The 12731-nt window shown below is 36.0% G+C and overlaps 1 protein-coding gene across 1 annotated transcript in view; it reads right to left on the reverse strand.

The window, feature by feature from the left end:
* Positions 1-12731, reverse strand: part of dpyda.1 (dihydropyrimidine dehydrogenase a, tandem duplicate 1) — a 266445-nt gene that overhangs the window by 162402 nt on the left and 91312 nt on the right. The window contains exon 10 of the mRNA XM_067435665.1: positions 11109-11319. Within this exon, the coding sequence (XP_067291766.1) occupies positions 11109-11319 (211 nt within the window). The remainder of the gene's footprint in view (positions 1-11108; positions 11320-12731) is intronic.

Genomic DNA, 12731 nt, shown 5'->3' on the forward strand with positions numbered 1-12731 from the left:
CATCCATCTTCTAAAGGCACGGTTGCTCGGCATGGACTGCGTCCTACATTTATCAATGAAGAACATTCCAAATACAGATCTAAGGACAGGAGGCCCAAGATTTATTGCACATTATGAGGATTACTAAGGACAAATGAAACTCCTCTCTCTCCTTATTGAGTCAAAAAGCCGGCTGCATATCGGACAATGTTACTGAATCACAGATGACAGAATGTCATCGTCCATGGAAGAATTTTATTCAGTAATTAATGTGACTTTATACAACCTGAAATGGAAGAAATTAGTTATAAATTATTGCAAAGTGTTTAATGTAATAATATAATTAATATAATTAATATAATATAATATAATATAATATATAATTAATATAATATAATATAATATAATATAATATAATATAATATAATATAATATAATATAATATAATATAATATAATATAATATAACACAATATAATATAATATAATATAATATAATATAATATAATATAATATAATATAATATAATATAATATAATATAATATAATATAATATAATATTGAGTCAACTGCCAAGGGATACAAACAAGGAGATTGTAAATCTCTAATTTCAGGTGGAATGAGTGGTTTTATATTATATTATATTATATTATATTATATTATATTATATTATATTATATTATATTATATTATATTATATTATATTATATTATATTATATTATATTATATTAGTGTGTGAAGTCACATCCATGATTTTTAAATATTAAAATGTATTGATGCCATTCAGAGAGCATTTGTGTTGTGACCAGTATATTGGAATCCTGTTTTCCGTGATATGTCTGTCCCCTGTAATAAGAGACAGCAACAAGAATAAACACCAACAATATGATTTCTGATTTAAAAATTCTGTATAAATTTCAAACACCAAAGCCCAAACAATACTTCTAAGTAACAATAAATTGAGTTCTCCCTCTTCCTCCTCATAACTAAGCTTTCGATTTTCTTGCGGGCGAATAAAGAGACAGACTGAAAGGAAGTGATGTTAAGAACAAAGTTGTAATATCCTCCAGTAGGCTGGCAGGTCAGTTCAAAGACAGAGAGGAAGAGAGATTGGCTCCTTCACTTGACACTGTGCCTGGTGTCCTGATCGTCAACACTTTCTCTTGTTCTTCTTCTCTATTATTTTTCCCCCTTTATCTCCCTCTAATGTCTAGAGTTCTCTGCAATTGCCTAGACCTCTTCAACAGTCTCACTTATCCTATTTCAACACACACACACACACACACGCACATGTGCACACGAACACGCACACACACACGCACAAACACACACACACACACACACACACACACACACACACACACACACACACACACACACACACACACACACACACACACACACACACACACACACACACACACACACACACACACACACACACACACACACACACACACACGCACACTAACAGTGAGTTGTTTTTCTTTCTCCTCTGTCCGCTCTGGAGAGCTAGTAGAGTGTGTCAGGCCTCTCATAGCCCTCAGAGATCATTCTTAAGTAAAGCAGCTACTCGCTCACTCTCTCTCCTCCACACACTCTACCCATGGGCATTCTCCTCACTGACAGATGCAAATTGCAAGGGTCCATTAAGCAGAGGAATCCACACAGGATAAAGGAGAGGACGGGGATTGTGGACCAGCACACTAGGATAGTGGCTGATTCCTTCAAAATGACTTCCCATTGGTCTCTGCTGCAATGGCACATTTCAGTTAGCTAGTAAGTTGTAAACAAACCATTTTTTTATTCTTGTTAATCAAACCAAGGAATGCTTAGAATTAAAAAGATTTCACAGAAAATTAGTATTTAATGTATATATGTATATATATATATATATACATGTGTGTGTATGTATGTATGTATGTATGTATGTATGTATGTATGTATGTATGTATGTATGTATGTATTTATTTATTTATTTATTTATTTATTTATTTGTGTGGTCTATTTGTTATATTCGGTTTTTTTATTATTATTATTATTATTATTACTTTATTGTTTATTTATTTTATTGTTATTTTATATTGCTGTTTATTTATTTATTTATTTATTTATTTATTTATTTATTTATTTATCTTTTTTTATGAGAAACACATATTTTTGAACCTGGAACTGTAGAATGACTTCTCTTTTGTTTCCGAACAATATCTAGGCAACATTTGTGAGACAGAATTTATTAAATTAAATCAAGACTTGCTTTACATAAAATTAATTCTTTTTTTTCTTTTCTTTTTTTTTCAATTTTTGACAATCATGATGACCAAATATCATCACTAATGAATGAATACAGGTTACTATTGATATGATTAATATTAACTGTACTAATCACTGCACTACAGCGGTGGTTCACTCCAAAAATGGGATTTGGGAGCTACAGATTTTCCATAAAAAACAAACTATATTAATATTATTGGTCTAGTCCTCACACAAAGCAATCATATGACTTCAGAATACCTTGAATATAAACCATTCTAATGTTTTTTTTTAAAGAATTTGACAGTCCCCATTCACGTTTAAGAGCAGCCAATAGATTTTGCACAACATCTGTTTAATTTCCACAAAAGCATTAAAATCATATGAGTTTGGAATGGCATGAGCGTGAGTAAATAATGACAAGATTTTAAATAATTCTCAATCTGTTCCAATTTACTGGAGTTTCAGTGAAGAAAGCCCTGTGTTTGACTGTCAAGCTCAAATGAAAGTTGCTGTTCAGTCTTGTGCAGGAGAAAGCAAGCAGCTCATTACCACTGATGGAGTGTGATTAATGGAATGCTGATGTTTGAATATTCGGCCGACCGGGTGGATGAGGGCGGAGCCTTGGCTGGAGTGACAGGAGCCGAGTACAGAGCACTCCATCACAATCCAGCCCTTCTCCCCCACAAAGAAGAGATGGTGGGGAGAGAAAATGGAAAGAAAAAACAGCCAAGTGTGGCGAGGGATCAAATCATCTGTTAGCTCCAGTGGGCAGGCCCGCTAGATTACCAGCCAACTTTTCTAGCCATGTCAGCTGTTCTGGTACCAGCCCTCGACGGCCGTGGCCAGACCAATCTGACGAGGCACTTGAGTGGGCAAGTAATTCATATTTCCTAAATGAAAGAACACAGATGGAAAAAAAAAAAACATCCCTCAGCATTTTTTTGCAAAACTAAGTGAAGGTGCGGTGTGGACGGAACTGAGGCAGTTGCTTGTGTTATAAAACCCAATATCTGAAATATATTGCAGAAGTACAGTAAAATGACAATAAAACACAAAAAGGATTTGAGATGAGCACAGGCAAGTCCAAACAGGACAGTCTGATTACATTAACTAAAAGACAGCAGCACGCACAACTTCCCTTAACCTCCACAAAATCTCTTTTGCGAAATTACAATCGCTGGCTTTCGGTCAAGTACACCATTTCCTGCTCCTGCTAAGAGGTGATTTGGTGTGCTTTAATTAACCTTGTAGACTAATTGCTAATAATGATAACCCTCTCCTGCTGGGCAGACATTGCCTGATGTTTAACATGTTGCACAGATGCTGTGAGCAGGTCAGACATTGTACAATAGTGCTAATAATACTTTTGAAACAACCAGAGGTGCTAAATTCAAGGTGAGCACAAACCACTCAGAATACACACAGGAAAAATTAAGAAATTATAGGACCGAAAAGGAGCAACATGTTAGTCTATCCAGGCATACTACCATTAATGTGAAATTTGCTGAATAAATATATGTATATTTGTAAAAATAAAAATGTGTAAAAATATGTATATTTAATAATGCTTTCTATGAAGCCTTTATATATAATGCATTAAGCTAATCGGTTGTTTTTGGACTATATTAATTTAAACCATTTAAATAAAAAATGCCTTAAACCACACAATTATACTAATGTAATATACTCTGTAAAGGCACATTATAAACATGAATAGGGCAAAAAATAAATAAGCATTTATATGTAAAATGTTAGTTTTAAACAAAAACTATCAAAAACTGTAACATCCAAATGGACGGCAGGACCCAAGATTTTTCCTGCTTCTAACCAAGCCTGCATGTCTGGCTATCACCAGACCAAGCTCAATTTAAAATTGAACATTGGTCTGGGGAGTCTGCTCTGTATTTGTTTTACTCCACAAGAAGCGTGATAAACGAGCATTATTTGAATGACTCCGTACGCAATTGGATAGTCCTTAAACAATCAGACCACAAGAGGCGAGATCAACGGGCAACGACCATGACGGACCTTTTTCGGGAATTTTGAGAGGAGACTGGAGATTGAACTTTAATTTCTACATTTCAATAACTGTTTATTTCACAAAAAGTTGTTTATATGGGAGTGTGGGCAGGACCTTGATATTGCGGCTCATCTTCGCACTCATTATTGTACTCATTATCGAGCCCCAAGTTGTCAGTGCCATATTTGAACACTGGAGGCTTTACTTACGTCAACGGAAGAGAGTGAAAGCACGCCGTCCATCTTTTTTTATAGTCTATGCTTCTAATAAATCAACTTTGAGTATGAAATGATGAAAATTTTCACTTGCTGCCTAATATATATTCAACCACTAACAGGTGCCGTGAAGAGAAAATCAGTGTTATTCACTTGACCTGTCAGTGGTCATAATGTTATGCCTGATCCTGGGTGTGTGTGCATATATATATATATATGCACACACACTATCGGTCAAAAGTTTCAAAACAGTACGATTTTTTAATGTTTTTAAAGTCTCTTCTGCTCACCAAGATTGCATTTATTTTATTAGCTTTTTAACATTGTACTACCATTTAAATGTTTTGGGTCTGTAAAGATTTTTTGTTTGTTTTTTGCGAAAGAACTTATAGAAATGAATACATTTAATTAGAATGGATGCGTTAAATAGATAAATTGACAGTGTATAGATTTATAATATTTCAGATAAATGCTGTTCTTTTGAACTTTCTATTAATCAAAGAATCCTAAAAAAAAAAAAAAAAAAGAATTTACACAACTGTTTCAACATTGATAATCAATTTAATTTTTATCATAATCATTATTATAATCATCAATTTCTTGAGCAGTAAATCATCATATTAGAATGATTTCTGAAGGATCATGTGACACTGAAGACTGGAGTAATGATGCTAAAAATTCAGCTTTGTATCACAGGAATAAATGACATTTTAAAATATATTAAAATAGAAAACAGTTATTTTAGATTTTAATAATATTTCACAATATTACAGCTTTTTTGTATTTCTAATAACATAAACGTAGCCTTGGTGAGCAGAAGAGACTTCTGTAAAAACATTTTAAAAATCTTACCGTTCTATATATATATATATATATATATATATATATATATATATATATATATATATATATATATATATATATATATATATATATATCAAATAATATAAACACAAAGGTGTTTATATTATTTGATATGAAGGATCATTAAAGACTGGTGTAGTAATGCTGAAAATTTCTGCGTTGCATCACAAGAATAAATTACATTATAAAATATATTAAAATTGATTTTAAATAGCAATAATACTTTGCAATATTACTGCTTTACTGTATTTTGGATCAAATAAATGCAGCATTGGTGACCATAAGATACTTTTTTTTTTTAAGTCTTACAGACTATAGCAACTTTTGAAAAGTACTCTATAACCAAAATAATTCTCACTGGCTTTGCACCAGATATGTTCTTGTTACGCATAAAAGCATGTACCATTTGCAGCTGATGAAACAGCGGGCTCTAGTTTTAGACAAATTGTTGTGTTACTGCAGGCTGGTCAGTGAGTAAACTCATAGCGTGGGTGGGATGAATCTCATTATCGTGAATTCGTGTCATCTCCAGTCAGCTCTGGAATCTGGACACTACAGTTTCTCAGTGACATTACACCTTGTTTTTTAATGCAACCCTAATTGAAAATCATAGCGGGTCTGCCCTTTAGCAGCCGGATCTAATTAGTGTACTTCAAAATCATATCAGGGAAAAGTTCTGGTCTGTCATCAGCCATGAACACATTGTATACTGCAGCCCACCAATAATTACCAGGTCTGCTGATTACAATTATTAAATGATTGAATTGTAACAGTTTAACACCTGTTAACTGAGTTCATTTAACTACTTGAATGGCATGCTGTGATTTCAAGTACCTGACCGTGCCTATCAGTACCAGAGACCAACCGGCAGTGTTAGGCAGTAGACAGCTACAAGTAATACAAGTAGTATTTTTCAGTAGCTTATCAGTAGCTCAGTTACTTTTAACAGTGTAGCTTCCCCAGTAGCTAACTACTTTATCCAGCAAGTAGCGGCATAGCGTGGCCAAAAGCTACACTCGGTTTTGGATTCTTACGAGTCTGACGAGCCTGTAATGAGCGAAGCCGAGTGTTGTGGTGATCTATGCCAGTGCGCTCATCGCTCACGGCCCAAGCGAACGCTCCACTCATGAACTGCTCTCCGGGAAAAGGATATTTGGTCTGACATTAAATAACTTTGTACTGTAGCCTACTACACTTGTTGTAGCTATTAAAAAAATGGTATTTGTACAAATGGTATCTTAATTTTAATCAATGTTTCATCGGCCTGTTGCCTGGATTTAATAAAAAAGATGCAAATAGGCTATATTAGACATGACATGGAGGCGGTGACGCAATCACTTGCATTGCATAAATGAACCGACACGCGTGTGTATAGGATGCTTGAAATGTCGAACTTTAAAAGAAACTATTCAAAGCGAAAAGAAATAGGCAAGCAAAGCACACTGTTCATGCAAGCAGCTGATTGGCGAATCAGAGCGGTTCTGTTCAAAATGCTGCGCGCTAGATCTCTGGCTGTAAGTTTAACCTGCATTTTTAGACTAATCCTGAATCCTGAGTGTTTAATTTAAGTTGCAAACATTTTGTTCTTGCACTGATGTTAAATATACATTTTGCACTTTGACAGCCAGTTTGAGATATAGGCTAGAGTATTGTGTGTATTGAATAGTTTACAATATAAAATGATTTAGACAATTATTGTGTATGAAATTACTAGGAAATCAACCTGCATATGTTGTTTTATATATTTTAATAACATTCTTCATTATTTAGTTATTTGTAAAAATGTCATTGTAAAAAAAGAAAATAAAAAAGCAGTATGCTAACTACTTTTTCAGAAGGGTAGCTTGAATGTAACTTAAAGGTCCCGTTCTTCGCGTGTTTTCGAAGCTTTGATTATGTTTACAGTGTGCAATATAACATGTGTTCATGTTTCGTGTGTAAAAAAACAGTATTTTTCACACAATTGACTTATCTGTACAGAGCTTTTTCGTCTGTCCTAAAAACGGCCTGATGATTTCCTTGTTCTATGAAGTCCCTCCTTCAGAAATACGTAACGAGTTCTGATTGGGCCAGCGCTTCCCGTGTTGTGATTGGACTGCTTAGCGCACTTTGTCCAGAAAGGTCCCGCCTCTTACCATAATGGGGAGATGCAAGCACTGAATGCGCGCTCTTCTCCACGTGGGAGAGCAACAAGACCACGCCCCCTATTTTGCGTGTTCTTGTGGGCGGAGGGTTAGTCAACAAACGGTTCGAGTGACGTCATTACATCCCTGCACTTCCTGCTGTAGTCCAAACCGGCCGTCCGCTGTAGGCTTTGAAAGGGAACTTCTGTTAAATAAAATATCTCGCTTGATATTGAACTTTGAGCTTTATAATTTTACAGGTATTATTTATGCTCCAACAGCAACATTACACACTAACTAAAGTTTGAAAGATGGAATCGCAAAGAACGGGACCTTTAACTAGTTTAACTTGCAAGTATCTTGTAGCTTGTAAAGCTACAGTTTTAGAGTATCTTGCCCAACACTGCCAACCGGATAGCACAATTCAGTTTACCAGAGGGATTACACTAAAATAAAAATAAAGTAAAAAACAAGAACAGTAATTAACGGCTGAAATAAATGCAGTGCGATTCTCACACTGCTATTGGTCATGGTTCAGGGACTTGGCGAACAGATAATTATACGATTGAAATGAAGATGGTGACTCTGACGCTGGTGACTCTCACTCTACTGGACACACAGTGTCTCTCTTCACCCTGTAATCACGTCACTAAGACTGGTGTCTAGGAATAATTTTGAGTTGTAACTCTGCGGTAATGACTTGCGTTTGCTCCCAGAGGGCTGCTTGCAGGAGCTCAATGCTAATCCTTTCACACTCTGTTTTAAGAAGATTTCCATTTGGTAACTGCATCAAACTCATTCAAAGCCATTCATCACCGCAATACCAGCAAAAACAAACACATCAAATCTTAACATGATTACTGCAACACATAAGTTGTTGCCTTGAAGTGTTGAAGGAAAAAAAGTATGGAAGACCATTTCTACCATAGGTGAAATAAAGTTTAAAACAAAAACTAAAGTAACATTGTGTTATATACAGCTGAGTGTCACAATTGTAAGATATACTTCACAATACACCAACATTACTATAAATTAAGAAAACTTTTAATTGTGAGATGTAGTCACAGTTACGAGAAAAAAATACAAAGTGTGATATATACATTTGCAGTTGAGATGATGAGAAATGGTCAATAATATTTTAGACACTTTAGTTTAAGCTTAAATTCTCCCTATTAACTAGTTGTTTGCATTCATATTACTAGGATATTGGATGCTTATTAGTACTTATATTCAAACACTATAAACCATGGCAAGCAGACTTTGGAACAAAATGAGAAATCAAAAGAGGACCAATATCGACGTGCCGTTTTCGAGATGGCGAGAGCTTCGCAACAAACTTCGACTTGACAGAGATGCCGTTCTTGCATGTGCTTTATCAGACAGGTGTGCAAGCATAAAACGACTCAATGTTATGTAGCTCACCACGAAGAAATATTAGAATCTCATCAGTATGATGTTCTGATGTTGATGTAGCTTATACTGCAAGTCTCATACAGCCAACAAACTAACACAGAGAATAACATTATAACTTTCAACACACTCAAATGCAGTTTAGATAGTGTGCAGGCCAAGTGAAACAGCATTGAGATTCATCACAATGTAAATTTTTCAAATACACTGACCTGTATGAGTAGTAATTCAGCACATGCGGGTCGTAATTTATTATTAAGTTATCCCCGGGACTCGCGTGAGACGCTGGGATCTGTCTCTTATTAGTAATCGCGGCCTGCTTCATACCACAGTCATGTTAAAAAACATGAATGCATTCACTCATCCATAAACATTATTAGATCCATCAGTATGAAGACAAGTTATATGATTCCACGCTCATTCCCTGCATCATCAATCTACACTGGTTAGTGACCCCCAAACAACAAAAAACGTATTGTAGCTTTAAAGAAAGTTATTTAATAAATTCATTATTAACATGTACCATATGCAAATTGTAAAGTAATTAAACCTGACCAGCAATTCAATTATAATGAATGCTAGAACAAAACACACTATATTGCATTTAATATTCAATTTTATTTATTCTATAATATTATTGTGGCGAGGTGGACGAGCGAGAGACATGGGAGGAGCGAGCGAGACCGGGGACGTGATTGGGAAAGAGCGTCACCTGCAAGACACACCGGTCTCGAGTCCTCTCATGAGGGAGCTCGGAGGCATTTAAGGAGAGCGACACTCCTTTTTCCTTTTTGTTCTTTTTTACAAGTGTGGCTCTGTATATCGTCACAAAGGGCAGAATTCCTTTTATGGGCACTTCTCCTGGATGAGTGTGTTCACACATCAACCAGAGCAACAGCACGATCGACGAGCTTCGTTCGGGTTACAGGAGCCGTCGGCAGCGTGTTTTTAAACCACAAAATCATCATGTCACTAAAGAAGTGAGTTTCAGGTTGTGAGCGAAACATAACCTTATTCAGCTTCACAAATAACCCAGGAAGCAGTGGATGCAGTTTGTTTTTCCAGAGCAGCAACAGAGTTCTACAAGTCTGTTTGTTTGTTCCCGGTCATGAGTCGAAACTGCAGGGGGTGAGTGAAACTGCATCAAATGTCTGTGTTTTGTCGGAAATCGGTACATAAGTGCACATAATGTAAACAACGTATAGTGAATGGAAAGTTATCCAGGGATAATGCAATTGTGTGTGTGTGTGTGTGTGTGTATGTGCTTTTAACTATTTAGCTCCTTCCACTGCATGCCTGCACGAGCTCGGCTGTTTTCACAAAGAATCAGTACCATTGAAATAAAGCGTTACCCAAATTTAACTACTGATTACTGAAATCAAGACTTTCTGTGATAAGAAGAAAGTGGATTAGCAGGGTCCTGAGATAGTTGGTCAAATTAACCCTGGTACACTTCACTACTTAATCAGAGAACACTGGTGCGGCAAGACAGCCAAGCTAATTCACCCTAAATCAAATGAATAAATCCCTGAAACAACACTAACAACATGGGCCTCATCCATTTGGAAATGGCAGCCGTTCAGGGCACTGATGGGTTTACTTACAGCATAATGAGCCCGAGTCCAATTCACAAACACTGTTTAGAATCACTAAATTTACTGTGAGACATCAGGTCTGTTCCAGCACCTAGTGACTATTACCAACATAGGAAGCATCCTGACTAAAATTAAACCTCATAAGTAATCAATTACAAACACTTTAAACAGGCAGCAACACTGTAGTGGAAAAATAATCACATTTAAAGTCACACTGAAATAAACACAGACAATTCTTGATTTTTTAATGGAATATTGCAGTTTTTCTTTTTAAATAAACGATTTATCCTTGCACATCATTATTGTTTTTTTTTTTTTAAATGTATGTGCCCTCATTAACTTTAATCAAAATAACTTCCCCTTCCTCTTCCTCTTGCAGTGACATCTCTCCCCTGATTATGTGTTTTCTGCAATGAGGGCGGGACAACCTGTCACTCACATGAGATCGACCAATAGCAAAGCACAATGATCATACAATCCAATCAATTCCAGGTAGACAAAGTCCCGTCCTACATTTCTTTTCGCACGAAAAGCCATTTCACAAGGATATACTTCGCAATATGGAAGAAAAGACTATCACAGCTTCCATTTAATGCTGACTGTAATGACAACTTTGTGTTTATCTATAATAAGAAACATACAGTACCTGCGGGGTCGTTCACCAGAGAGCCGAAAGCACTGATGATATAGTCAGCCTTCAGTCGTATGATCTGCTCCTCATCCTCCACCCACTGTCCCGATTCGGTTTGCTCGGTTCGGCAGAACTCCATTCCGTGGACTCTGCCTCCCTTTAGCAACACCTCACGTGGAGACAGGAATGGCAGGAACTCACATTTCTCCTCCTTGGCCAGCTCCATCTAAACACATAATAAAGACTACAATTCACATAAACTGTCTAAAGCCCTAAAATAAAAAGTACTCATGCACACAGAATATCTGAAATGTCTCAGAAAACACATTTTACACAATGAAATAAATATGCAATGAAATGTCTGAAATGATTATCTCTGCATAATGCAAACTGTTTCAAATACATTACTATTTTTAAAAAGATGCAATATAGATCAGCTTGGCAGTGTATAGAGCACAGTATGCAGTAAGCAGTGAGCAAGTAAGCCATTTCAAATCTCCTAGCCTGGTCAGTTTTCTAATAGTGTCTTGACAGAGCAACAGTTTGAAGAGAATCCCACTGTTCAAATTAGTTCAATTCAGCCAGCTGATAATGTGATAATTGCTAGCTAACTGAATAACAACAAATCTAATGGTACAGACATTTGAAGGTAACTCAAAACCCCCTTGAATTGTGAGAAATGCACAAAGTGTTTGGGCCAAACATTTGCATCTTATAAAAACTTAAATATATACGTACGGAATGCACAGTAACATTTAAAAGTAGTTGGGGTCAGTAATATTTTTTTTTAAAAGAGAGCAAAAGCAGAATCAACGAGCTTCATTTGGGTTACGGAATCAACTAAATCAACAATGTCACTAGCGACGTGTGTTTCTGGTTCTGAGGGAAAGATAATCTTTATTCAGCTTCCCAAATAAAGTGTAACTACATCAAATGCCTGTGTTTTGGCAATCGTCTTGTAAGTGCATATGTGTGTGTGTGTGACTCTTAAAGGGTTAGTTCACCCAAAAATCAAATTGATGTCATTAACTCCTCACTCTAATGTCGTTCCTCACCCGTAAGACCTCCGTTCATCTTCAGAACACAGTTTAAGATATTTTATATTTCAGTCCCAGAGCATAATGCAGTCAATGCACACTATGCTGTCCATGTCCAGAAAGGGAATAAAAACATCATCAAAGTAGTCCATATGTGACATCAGTTGGTTCATTAGAGTCTCTTGAAGCATCGAAAATACATTTTGGTCCAAAAATATCAAAAACTAAGATTTTATTCAGCATTGTCTTCTCCTTCATGTGCCTCCAAAAAGAATCAAACTGTTAATGAATCAGTGAATCGATCAATGATTCGGGTCGCCAATGTCATCTGATTTCAGCAGTTTGGCGCGATCCGAACTGCTGAAATATGGACTACTTTGATGATGTTTTTATTCCCTTTCTGGACATGGACAGTAAAGTGGGCATTGACTGCATATGCTCTGGGACTAAAATATAAAATATCTTAAACTGTGTTCTGAAGATGAACGGAGGTCTTCGGGTGAGGAACGACATTAGGGTGAGTCATTAATGACATCAATTTCATTTTTGGGTGAACTTACCCTTTAAGCTTTTGGCTGTTTTTGGTTTAGCGTATCTGTCT

This window comes from Pseudorasbora parva, chromosome 24 (assembly GCF_024679245.1).
Source record: "Pseudorasbora parva isolate DD20220531a chromosome 24, ASM2467924v1, whole genome shotgun sequence".
Classification (NCBI taxonomy): Eukaryota; Metazoa; Chordata; class Actinopteri; order Cypriniformes; family Gobionidae; genus Pseudorasbora; species Pseudorasbora parva.